This window comes from Zootermopsis nevadensis, unplaced genomic scaffold, assembly GCF_977971745.1.
Source record: "Zootermopsis nevadensis isolate Lab colony 2312 unplaced genomic scaffold, Znev_1.0 Znev_ptg000016l, whole genome shotgun sequence".
In the NCBI taxonomy this organism is placed as follows: domain Eukaryota; kingdom Metazoa; phylum Arthropoda; class Insecta; order Blattodea; family Termopsidae; genus Zootermopsis; species Zootermopsis nevadensis.
In genome coordinates this window covers 10,736,004-10,749,016 of record NW_028259148.1, presented here as the reverse complement: position 1 = coordinate 10,749,016, position 13,013 = coordinate 10,736,004, and the positions used below count along the sequence as shown (strand labels likewise).

Genomic DNA, 13,013 nt, shown 5'->3' with positions numbered 1-13,013 from the left:
TTGTCTCAACAACGCCCGGGCCCCTCAAAAATCGTCTTTAAAATTAATCAAGTATAATAAAACCCGACGTTATTTTGACGTAAATACGTCTATATTTTAGGGTCAGTGTCATTCGGCAAAAAGTGAAACGAAAAAGTGTAACAATGGTTTATCAACAAATAAACAACAATGGTTACCTGGGAAACTTCATCTGTTTATCAACAAATAAACAACAATGGTTACCTGGGAAACTTCATCTGTTTATCAACAAATAAACAACAATGGTTACCTGGGAAACCCGATTTGTGACAACAAATTATCGCCAGAACCAACAAACGAAAAAAAGGACATCAAGGATATTGTGACAGCCTATTCTGAGTTCGATTCCGGACATGCTACCAGAGATGGATATGAACTGGACTTTCGGTCGTCAATCCGGTTTGTATGCATAGAAAGGGGCTTAAGTTAGATTTTGCTTTTGATACTACCTTTCCAAATCAAACGTTATAATTATAATATACTGTAAATTTGTTAGATTTATATTTTAGGATTGTAGCTTAACGTAGATGCTATGCGGGCTTGTGTCTGGCCAGCGTAAGGCTGGAGCCTGGGACGTGCTTTTCGCAATGGGAACTCAGCGGGGGTGCCTTGAACTCAGCATATTATCTTGCATTTGTATTTCATCTGGAAGCATACAGAGCCACATGAATCATAGTCCGCTTCATTTAGCTAGCCGCTAGTGTAATTTAAGAGAAAACAAGAACATTAGACTATGTGTTATGTTTGTTGGTAATATATATGAAACAGACAGCTGACACGTTAGTTTTAAAGACAATAACTTTGCAGATCAGGAAACAGACATCCATGCGAACTGGCACTGGTTCCTCAACAACTATAACAAATACTAAGCACGATGGGGAATTTTATGGTTTATTATACTGACTAACTAACCAACTCCTTGGTAGCAGAACCCGCAGGTCCAACACCGGCAACACCAATCCCTCCACCTGAGCCATCTCCGTCCATTTACCATCCTCACAGTCCACCTACCTAAGATCCATCTTGACATTATCCTTCCATCTTCTTCTTGGTCTGCCGAGTGGTCATCTCCTAAAGGATTCCCACCAAAATTCTGTATATATACCTTAACTTCCCCCGTGAGTGCCACGCGTCCAGCCCACAGAAACCTCATGGATTCACTATCATGGTTTATTTTACTCGCAAGATTAATATAATTATTTGTGCAAATAAAAGTTACTTCCCGGTCAAACATCTAATTGTGATGCTCTGTTACAGCGGAACAACCATGGACCAGCGGTGTCAGTGAAGACGATTTTGAATCCCTCGAGCTGCTAGGAGAAGGGAGTAAGTGCAGGTTTATCTTAATTCTGCGACGAATTTTATGCTTATAGAACGCGAACCTGTAGCAGAAACTCTGGAAGCAACAAAAGTGGAGCCCAGTTTTGTATCAGTCACAGCTTTTATAGGCACGTGACTACAGAAAATATAAACATACTGAACATCAGTTACAGAATATTTTACTGTATAATCGCTTTCAAAGGTCTGAGAAACATCATAATCATCTGCGATCTTTTCTTGTTTCTAGAAGTCAGAATAAGATAATTTGAAATATCGCAAGGCAATGGAAATGTATCAGCAACAATATCGATTTTTTTTTACCTTTTTCTCTGCTGGCTGACATGTTTTTGAACTCCTTCCTAGCAAAGTACATTGGCAAATCTGAGTTGTTACTAATGCTTCCTCGTTGCCGTCACATCTCCTTACTGATCCTCTATGTGACGTTAGGTCTAGTTCATAACAGGGCAGAAGGACACTTGCGAATTCTTAACATCGGCACCAAATGCACGGAACCACACCGAATCTTTTGGCATCTCCATGGACGTTTACTAATTCAATTCTTAATCAGTAGACAATAAGGAGACCAAAATTTTACTGTTGCCTTCCGGGCACTCGTTCTTGTTTACTGCACCTCAATTGAGAGCGAAATATGCAGGTAGAGGCTGACAGGACATTTCTGTGGCAAGGACCTTGTTCCTGACGTCAATGAGATTTTAATTTGTGTCACGACCAACATTCTGAAGTGTAGTTTTCCGGTATGTTGCTCTTTACATGCGCTAATTTCCACTGTTTTACGAGTATTCGTATTGTTTCGACATTATAGGGTCATCATCAGGTTCACGTGTAGCAAGGCAGCCATCGCACCTACTCGGTGTAAACAAGTCTTACCGTAATTTCACTGTTTTGTCCACGAACAGAATTAAATTAACGGTAACAGCTTGATGTGTCGCGTGCTCTTGCTGAGTTTAACACTACTAACTGTCCCGGCACCATCATTCTAATACATGAGTGACAACCTTGTTATTTGCCTACTTGTATCTGCTTTAACAAACTGAGAATTATGTAGAGCCTGTTCTGACATAGATAATTTTCAACCTATGGCCTATAAAAGTTTATTTGTAGGTAGATTCAAAACAAGATGGCAAGAAATAAATTCGGGCATTGAGCTCGTGTGACTAGGTCAATCAACCCTTCGAAGAGATTTAGCACAGAAGTATTATAATAGAAAAAGTTTAATTAAACTGACTACAGAACATATGTACTGAAAAATTCTTTTTCACTCAAGAAGTTTAGACGCTGCATAGAAATTGTACTGACTCCTAATCTGTATGAGAAGATTGTTTTCTTACATGAGAACCGTTTGTTGAACGGGCATCAATGAGTAACACAGATGAAATGTTACAGGTTTCGGGAAGGTTAGTTTAGTCAAGAAGAGCACAGGCTTCGATAAGGGACGACTCTACGCGATGAAGACCATGAAGATGGAGATCATCACTAAGGATAGGAAGACTTACCAGCACACAATGACGGAGTGCCGAGTGTCAGCAGAAGTAGGTGACAGCCCGTTCTTGGTGAAGTCACACTACACCTTCCAGACGGATTCCGATCTGCACCTGGTAATGGGTGAGTAGATGAAGAACTACCCTCATGTTCGGGACAGCCTCGTGACTGCGTGTGTGGGTCCCCAATAGCAACGAAGTGACGTGTGTAGCTATGTTCAGAAGAGAATGAGGAATCACAGCCGAATTAGGGAAGAATTCCTTGCTTCTTGTTAAACTATGTTACCCTTCAGTCTTATGCACAGTTTCACTTTCAATTACACTTTTGTCGGATTTAATATGCATTACCGAACTATTCGCTGACATCTAGCAAGAGTAAGGATCGTCAAAATAACGAGGTCTCGTCATTACTGCTGTTGTTAATGCGTTTACAGACTTTCTGGAAGGTGGAGACCTGTATGACCTTCTCAACCAGCGAGAGAAGTTTGCCGAGGAGGCCGTGAAGTTCTACACGGCGGAGATCGTCCTCGGCATCGAATACCTGCACAAGGTAGGCGCACGGACGCACTGCAGCCCTCGTCAATGAAGTGCTTAACAAATAGATGATTTGTTTGTTTCTACGTTCAGATGGCCCGTTTCTACTTCGGGTTGGAAATGACAGCCAACATTTTGGGAAATAATGATTTTGTTCATGAGTGAAAAAAGGATTCGTTTTATGAGTTATTTTAGAAAAGGTCATTTTTTAAGATCACAGGGTTCCTGTTCCTAATCAATCCCCCTCCCCCGCATTCAGACCCAGTGACATGATACTTCCTGACTCATGAGCATAGTCATGACTTAATAAATAACAAAAGTTGTGGAAAATTAGTCAGCAGCTACACTGTAGCAGAAAAGCAAACTGCTTGGTCTGCATCTCACAGCCACAATAAGTACGGAAACAATAGAACAGAAGCAATTTGTTTATTTTTTTTATTTTTTCCAGATAGGCGTCATCTACCGCGACCTCAAACCTGAGAACATCCTCATAGACTCCAGTGGCCACATGAGGATTACTGACTACGGCGTCTGTAAAAAGTTCCACCCTGGTCAGAAGGTAAATTTAATTTCCACCTTAGGCCCTTTTGTTGTTGAGTCTAGCTACAGAAACACATAGGCCGACAATGTAGGAACTGCGTGGACCACTGTCTGACTGTCCGACTGTCAATACGCTTTGTCTGACGGACGTCAGAATACAAGAATCATAATGGTGCACGTATTTCAGTTGTTAAAATTGCTTCATCCGTGATCAGATTGTGTGTCTTGTACCAATATTTAATGGAAAGCGCAACTAACATGCATCGGATGCACTCAGAAATTGAGGAGCTGAACTCAGAAGCACAGAACCCTTTTAATTGTAGTACATCTGTTTGCAATTCGTTCGGTTTCTTACCATAAAGAAATATAAATACCATAAACTGAAATTACCGGTGTTAGAAGATAGACTCTAATGCTAACAAAGCGGTATGAGGTAAAGAGAGGACTAATTTAGATGTTATTTTATGGGAAACTTTGTGGATAACAGCTCGCAGAGTATTGTCCGGATAGTGACTTGAATTATGTTACTTATAATGGGCCACACGTGTAGGGAGGCAAGAAATCGTACAGAGTCTTGGTGGGATAAACCCCTTACAAAGAGCTAAGGCAGAAGACAAGGAAGAACATGGGGGACAGAATTAAGATGAATATAAAAAAAAAATATTCTGAGGGCAGGAGTGGTATTTGGAATTAGCAATATTAGGATTTTAGGCTTAATACCAGAGAGTTAGTTACTAGTTGCTTTGTGTCTCAGATTACTGTCATACCTATGTAACATCTTGTTTCTGTCAACAGCGTAAACGTGCATATTCCTTCTGTGGAACGCCTTTCTACATGGCTCCTGAAATTATCAGAGGCAAAGGACATACCACAGTAAGTTTCTTACGATTTCACTGTTTCATGTGACTGAACCCACAGTAATATTAATGTTAACAAATCAGCCCTCGTAGTGTGACAATGTGAGGGTACGGATGCATAAGTACAAATTTGATGGAGGATGAGATGTTCTTCTACCAATGCCTACCTCCAGGAAGGGTCAACATTGAAAGAATATTTTAAAATCTATGTGTGTTTACCAATTGCTCATAATAACATTCAAGGATAAAGTAGTCAGTGCACATTACAGGTGTCAGAAGCTTTCGTCTGTATTTGGTGCAGTTAACGTTGTGCCAGCTGACACTCATTTGTCAGAAAATGTCATTTAAGACACACGTGATTATTTTGTGGTCTTTGTCCCTTTGTAGCTTCGAGTGTCAATTTTTCCTCCAAAATATGGAAAAATGTATTATTGGCTTACATACAAACTGAGATATAAAGAATAAATGTAGTGAACGAAGAGATTTGAACTAAAGTGCAGACGAACTGTTACGATAACATGAACTAGCACGATGGTTAATAAAGAAATTTAAGGTCTCTGCCTGGTTTTGACCAAAACTGATGCAAATTTGAACTATTTCAACGGCGAATGAATATACATAACCTTAATGCAATAAATTTACGACACTTTACAGATCCCGCAAATTTTGTTGCCCTTAAATTCTTGTAAAAGTCTTTAGAAATAAAAAGTGACCGATTTCACCTGTTTTTTGTTGCAGTCGGTTGACTGGTGGAGTCTGGGTATCATCGTGTACAAGATGCTCACAGGAACCACTCCATTTGAAGCAGAGGGTGAAGAGAGTGACAACTTTGTGGAGGTCTTTGAGTGAGTTCAGTTGTAAGGGATCTAACAGACAAGCTCCTTTAAACACGTTTCTCTTGAAATCAGTTTGTCGCTATCTTCTGTTCTTAATATCAATAACCACTTGAAGCACATGCTAAATAGACCTTAGACAGAGAATGAAGTGCAGTCAGAAAAATGCCTGTTGACCAAAACCATGTAAAATCTGAAGATTGTACAAAGATCTAATCGACTGTGAGGGAGAAGAAAGTAAAGGATTCAAAGCGCTGAGAAGCTGAGTGCGTCTTTATAGATGATCCATCTTAAACATCTGTTGTGCTATTCGCTTCAGAGATTTCCATGTAAATTAGCCACTGATGAGGCTTCTCACAATAGAAGTAAGAGACTTTAGACACGCTAATTATGAATGCATATTTAATATGCAATTTTCTGTATACGAATACAAGAATGGCGTTCTTTTTTCCCCATTACAGCCGAATTCTGACGCAGAACCCGGAGATGCCGAAAGAGTTTTCAGCTGAAGTGGCGGACTTCATCACACGATTATTGGCGAAAGAGCCACAGAAGCGTTTAGGTGCAGGGAAGACCGGTGTGAAGGTCATCAAGAGGCATCCATTCTTCAAAGTGAGTTCTGTCCCCTTGTCGGTTCTAGCACAACAAAGCATATAAATATTTCAGTTCTAAACTGTGTCTTGTCCACGTTAACTTGTATTAAGAAAATCAAGGTTCCCCTATCATCCAAAGAATTTGAGACTTTTGACTTATTTTAAGACTTGAGTTAAAAGTGAAAGACGCTGTTTACTTCGTGAGCAGAACTGGTTGTGTGCAACAAATGTCATAACACTGACAGAAGTTGCTTTATGTGTTCACAATAACAAGTTAGGAAAAGAGTGCAAAATCATTGACAAATGACGTTTTCGAGAAGAAACCTCTCACCACACGCCTTCCAAATAACTTGCTTGGAACCTTGCGTGCATCCTCAAACGCCCCTCCCAGCAATCTGCAGAGCAGAGACCAAAATTTATATCCACACTGAAGACTTATTTTCAAAATCCTTGTTCTATCTGCACAACTGAAGTGTCTGTTCAAATGAGAAGTTCCCAGTTGTGCCCTGCTAGACATTCACTCTGCAGTCACCATTAATGCTCGTGTTTCATCCTACAGAACATCAACTGGGCTGATATGACGCAAAAAGCCGTGATACCTCCGTACCAGCCGCCTCTTGAAGGCGTCATCTTTCTCGGTGCCGAGAATAATCACTTTCTTCCATCCTCTGCTCGATCCCAGGATTGTGCCACTTCATCCTCAGGTGAGATATTTTACTTAATTTCAGAACAAACCTATTCTTTGCACCTCATGTTTCCTATGTACATTTTATCTTGATTCTGCCCCCAAGTAGTACAGAGACATTCGTACACACACACGTGACACAAAATTGTTTGCAATCCTGCCTTCCGGAAATTAACTTTTCTCTCAAAGTTAATGGATCTGGTGTGTCCACAACAATGAATCCGCATCCAACAACCCTCGCGTTAAGATTTTCCTTCGTCACTCACTTCACTGTCGAATTTCCTCAAATGTCTTTTCCTCAGTCGAGAACTCGAATTCATTTTGTATGATGCAGATTTGACAGCGAACTCCATAGAATTTAATATTGTGTTTCCGATGTAAGACATATTACAAAACTATACAAATAAATCTGGCGTAAAGGACTCACGTATTCAATATTTTCAAATCCTTAAACTCCGTCAAAAATTTGCACCAGTTTGTCTCCCTTCGACGTTTGCTGTGGAAGTTACAGTCTTCTCCCTTTCCACCCAATTGCTTCATCTGCTGTTCCAGGTCACTTAATTAGGATCACGTTTTGTTGAATTTGGATACGATTTTCTATAAATAAAATTCAGGGGCACAAGGATAATTAAGAAAGTGATATGATTTGCTAGAATAAGGGCTTGCATTCGAATATTTTACAATACTGAATTCTGTCAATGCAAGTTAAAATGTTCTCATTTAGAAAATCGTGGACGGAATGTCTGGTGTTGTCTTCCATCGCCAGGGCTAAAAGTGGTCAAGGAATTGCCTTCTGCTTCACATACGTTCCATGAGCTGGGATAGCTCAGTCAGTATAGTGTCTAGCTACGGGCTGGACGACCGGGGTTCGATCCCCGACGGGGGCAGACGATTTTTCCTCTAGCCTCTGCGTCCAGATCGGCTCTGGGGCCCACCTAGCCTTCTCTACAATGGGTACCGGGGTCCTTTCCCGGGGGTGAAGCCGGCCGGGGCGTGATGCCGACCACTCACCTCCATCTAGTGCCGACGTCAAGGACGAGAGGAGCTATACCTCCAGTCACCCCAAGCGCCTTTACGGCACTCAGTTTATAAAACTGCTCAGAAGTAAAATTGCGTGCAAGAAAGGCGACATTATGAGGAGAATTGTACACAGCTTTAATTTTAGAAACATGGAATAGAAGTTGCATTCTTTAGAGAATGTTAAAATATTTATCAGCAGAAAATATACTGGAGCAGACAGACGAAAATTCCCGTGTGTTCAAGTGTCGAGAATCGCTGTGTCCCTTACACGAACACAGACTGAATATGTCTTGTATTTTCCTTTAGCAGAGACTAAGCCCAAAACACAAACGACGGAGATTCCTGTAGGGCCAGCAACACCTGCGGTCGTCGGGAAAATTGCGCCACGAAAGAGGGAGCTGAACAGATCAGAAGACGGCGAAAGGCCAACCAAGAGACCACAACGACTTACCAAAAGCCGGAGGTCGATGTCCCAAACGACGGCCACTCTAGGACACCATCAGCGGGGCGAAGAAAGATCACTGTCTTCCAGTGGACTGAGGAGCGACCAGGCCACGGAATCAACGATGCAGGCAAGTGTAAGTCGACCACTGGTTCCATTGCTTAATTTCGGATTACGGAAGCAAGCAGCGTAGAATGTTGAAGGTTTTCGACAAAGTGTTGTTGCCATCTTCATTCAGGGCAAATATCTTTTGGGGAGATTCGGAAGCAGCAGAAGATTACGTTAGGTTAGGTTAGGTTAGGTTAGTGGGTGACGTGATGATTGGAAAATGGGCGAGGAGGATATCCGCAGGAGGACGGAAGGATGCAGCCTCGTGGTTGAGCAATGTACATGACTAGAAAATGGGATTTTGTACAAATGTTTAGGAAAGTGGATGAACGAATAGGTTTTCGTGACCGGAGAAGCAATAGAGGAGGTTATGAGAAAATGTTTGGCGGCCACGTGGTTCGGACAGGACGGAACAGATCAAAGCGCTGGAAGGAAGGACGAAGTAAGGGAGCAGATGACTTCAGTGAATGGGGAGAAAGATATGTAGCATCGGGTCACAGGATTTTCCGTTGGAAAAGGGGCAATTTACTTCCTATATTTCACCCTCAACCCCTGGCATTTTGCCGACGAAAACAACGCAGGGCCGTTACAATTTGCGCATTTCATAACAGCTTCTTCCTACCCCCAGCTGACAAGGCGCGTCTGTGGTTACAGAGGGAGCTGCTGTTGTGAGTCAGTGACCTCGTGGCTTGGAATGGAGGTCACGAGAAATACTTTCACAGGACAGGTGCTCGAAAACCGTCAACATTCTACGCGGCTACACGAGAGCATTGTTGCAATCTCTTTCGCCAGTCGATTTAAAGTATACGAAGTCGGTAATGGATTTCTCTGCATTCTTTCTTTGCACGTGTTTTGAACAGTAAAGCGTCACATTAATTGTGTGTCGAATTTACTGTCTTCCCCTTACATTCTTCCTGGGTTTGTCAATTTTTATAAATCCTGACAGTGCCCTTCAAATGCCATCTACGCTGATATTAACTTTGGATATTTCTGCCATTGTTGTATGCAGTGCGATGTTTTTTTTACATATTCTTCCCAGTTCAGTCCCGGTTGTCATTTGCTTGCCAACAAATTATTACGCCCTTCATTCCGTTAAGGTCTCCTTATAAACTTGCCATTCCTGTATTGGAAATCCGTCAACCGTTCGGTCAAGACCATTTACGTTTTACTGACATTTATTGAGTTTAAACGTTGTGTCACTCATTACAGCTTGTACTTAAAATCAGACGTTCAGTTCTTACACGCAACGAAACGGGCCTGCCTCGTTCAACGCGGTCTGTGTACAAACATTGTTGGCAGGGTTTCTTAAATACGGGAGGTGCACGCAAACACTCCTGAAGAAGCCAGCCCTGAAATGTATAATCGTTAACATTTGATAGTTTCGTATTTCAGTACGTAAAATTATCGAACTTTACTTGGCATTTTATAATCCACGTTCATTCTGGCGTTCTGGATTCTGGTCACTGAATACTTGAATCCTGTTCTTTGTTCAGTGATTCTTCCGACTTCTTTTCTTAGCCTTCTGACGTAATTTCCACAGATGGCATCTCTCTTCTTCAGGATGAAGGCGACTTTTAAATTAACTATCATTCTTTGCACCTCTGTTTAACCAGTTTCCTGAACCGCCCATTTCATTCCCTGCTTTAAAAATCGGTACTTGATATCTGCATGCAGAATAGATCCCAAGATTCCTGTTCTTTTCCATTTTGTTGAGCAAGGCTTCCTTCCTTCTACCGGCTAGAGCAGTCTGCTATAATTTTCCAGCGCACTTATTGAGCAAATTCTACCTCGTTTCGAAATTTCTTAAGGTCCCTTATGTCCAGGAAATACTGAAGTGTCGGTGAGATTTATTCCCGTAGCTTCAGTTGTTTGTTACATGATAACGCTGCACTCTGTTCCTTCCCTAAAACTCTTTTTCTCCGAAGTGGTCGTCTGCGTATTCGATTAGTTCGTTCTTCGATAGTTTTGGTTTCAATTTGCGGTTCTCGTACTACATAACCTATTGTCCTCCTTCGAATTTTGTGTCGGCTGGCTGCTTGTAGACCCTGGGTTCGAACATAAGGTAAAATGCTAGAAGCAATTGGTGTCTACGTTTGTTCTGTCACTAGGCAACTGTGGTTTGTTGCATAAAGTGATCTGTCTGAGAGTCACGTGTCCTATCCTCATGTAAATAATGGAAGAGCTTGTGACATTATACCTTTCCTCTTTAGAAGGTAACGTTGGCTACTGGATCACGTGACTGCAGGGGATGCACAACTGTTGTTTTGCAAGGCGTAAATGCGAATGATTTTGTAGCAATTCTTGGAGTCCTTTGTGATACTCATTTCTTTTGTCACTCGTTAAGAGACGAGGTGAATGCTGAAGATCATGCCATCCATAATTTTTTTATTAACTAGAGCAGGGCGCTCCTTTCGGAGTTTGTAAAACGCAACCAACCTTGTGTAAGAAACTAAACTAATCGCCCCGAATTGAGGGTTGGTTGCGTTTCGAAATCTTAAGTAACACGCTAAACTAACTCCCCTTCGGGGTGTTAGTTTAGTGTCTCATTCAAGTGTTTTAACCCCTGAGTAAGAAACAAAACTAACCCCCCGAATGGGGGGGTTGGTTGCGTTTTAAATTCTTGAGTAAGACACTAAACTAACCCCCCTTCGGAAGGGTTAGTTTAGTGTCTCATTCAAGTGTTTTAACCCTTGAGTAAGAAACTAAACTAACCCTCACCCCCGAATGGGGGGGTTAAACACTTGACTAACTCCACCTTGGGGGGGTTGGTTGCGTTTTAATTTCTTGAGTAAGACACTAAACTAACCCCCTTCGGGGGGTTAATTTAGTGTCTTATTCAAGTGTTTTAACCCTTGAAAAGCAGTATGACTTGGATGAATATTATTATTAGTATCAAATTACCTTGTTGGAGTTGGCAACGTCTTCTTTCACTTTTCTTCATTTCTTAAATAGTCTAATGTCGCCGTTCGGAGACTATGTGCTGCTTGTAGAGCAGTGATAATGCGACTGGCTTGGTACTAAGCGTTATTTGTTTACTCGGCATTGTTGTGGAACAACAATGCCGTGTATAAACAAATATAAGGTGATATTGTTGATGACGTCAATTTTTGACGACGACGACGGGGAATCACAAATTTTTATAGTAGATCCTCAACACTGACTTTTTGGTTTCCTGTCTGCTAACATGCAAGTTGTTCTAGTTTGTTGGCAACTGTGAGTGAATTTTGACTGATAGGTCATGCCGAGGGTCAGCCATGGAATAAGAAAAGAACCTTCCCGGCTCCATTTAAATTCACAAGTGCCTTCCTGCACAGTTTCTTCTGTGTTAACTTTATGGCTATTGGCTTAGTTTTGTGTGTAAGTTGATGAGTGTAAGGAGTTCATTTTGCCATTGAAATGACTTGAATTTTCTGTGCTTATGCAGGATCTGTCAGAGTGCCAAAGGAAGATGGAAGATCTTAAAACTTTGCATACCGTGTAGTGTATTGAAATATAAATAGGCAAACAAACAAACTATTAACACTATAAAAAGACACTAATGTCATACGCGTTTCAACCTCAAGAGGTCATCATCAGGGAAATCAATTTATTTAATTAAATGGCTCAAACTTGATTTAGAAAATAAATAATGAATAGGACATGTGACGAAAATTATTTTAAGCGACACTGCACCAGATGTTGTTATTCATAGGAATAGACTCTGCACTTGGCTATTCATCCGGTGGTCCGGTGGCCGTAGCTGGTCTGCGGCGAGCCACGGTTCTGGAGTTCACAGGTACGGACGACGCAACTACAGCTCGCCGCAAACCAGCTACGGCCACCGGATGAATAGCTAAGTGCAGAGTCTATTCCTATGAATAACAACATCTGGTGCAGTGTCGCTTAAAATAATTTTCGTCACATGTCCTATTCATTATTTATTTTCTAAATCCAGTTTAAACCATTTGATTAAATGAATTAATTTCCCTGATGCCACTGATGATGACCTCTTGAGGTTGAAACGCGTATGGCAATAGTGTCTTTTTATGGTGTTAATAGTTGTTTGTTTGCCCTATTTATAGAAGATGAAAGACGTCTCTCAGAACACGGGATTCGTCTCGAAGAGAACGAGATTCATGATTCAAGATGTAAGCCCTCCAGCAAAGCTTGTAGAGCCCAAAAAGGAGTGACTCGACCAGATCCAAAACGAAGCGGAGGAGGGAGATTAGACGAGCAAATGGAACTAAATTCCTCGCCTCAATCACCTCGTCTTTGAGACCATGGGTTTTTTTTGAAACAGAAAGAACAGCAAAACAGCCCCATCGGACTGAAACATGTATACAAAATTAAATTGTTAATAAATGTTTGTTTTCGATAAATGTGGTTGGCTGCTTTTGTTATTTGTGTGCTGCTACATGGTACGAACGGTATTAAGAAAGAGCAGTCAGAGCACAGTATTTGGACTAGAAGACTTAGCACTCAAGCGGTTATTATTTTCAAGGTGAAATGAACACGTAGTAGTTACCACCCTTCTGTAGACAAGCTATTAGGGAGTTGGTCAGTTTCCAAGCTGAAATCCTCTGAA

General features: G+C 41.4%; 1 protein-coding gene across 5 annotated transcripts; it reads left to right on the top strand.

Moving 5' to 3' along the window:
* The first annotated feature begins 281 nt into the window (after positions 1 to 281).
* Positions 282 to 12,807, top strand: LOC110836853 (ribosomal protein S6 kinase alpha-5). 5 transcript variants are annotated; one of them, XM_022078504.2, is made up of 11 exons: positions 282 to 417; positions 1,276 to 1,344; positions 2,743 to 2,961; positions 3,272 to 3,387; positions 3,820 to 3,930; positions 4,707 to 4,784; positions 5,507 to 5,613; positions 6,063 to 6,213; positions 6,754 to 6,898; positions 8,209 to 8,477; positions 12,511 to 12,807. In XM_022078504.2, the coding sequence occupies exons 1-11, from the start codon at positions 372 to 374 to the stop codon at positions 12,616 to 12,618; spliced, it is 1,419 nt and encodes a 472-aa protein (XP_021934196.1). In that variant the 5' UTR covers positions 282 to 371; the 3' UTR covers positions 12,619 to 12,807. The 5 variants fall into 5 exon arrangements, with proteins under 5 accessions (XP_021934196.1, XP_021934197.1, XP_021934199.1 ...); XM_022078505.2 differs by having other exon boundaries at positions 8,206 to 8,471; XM_022078507.2 differs by having other exon boundaries at positions 8,206 to 8,471; positions 11,874 to 12,807.
* The last annotated feature ends 206 nt before the right edge of the window (positions 12,808 to 13,013 follow it).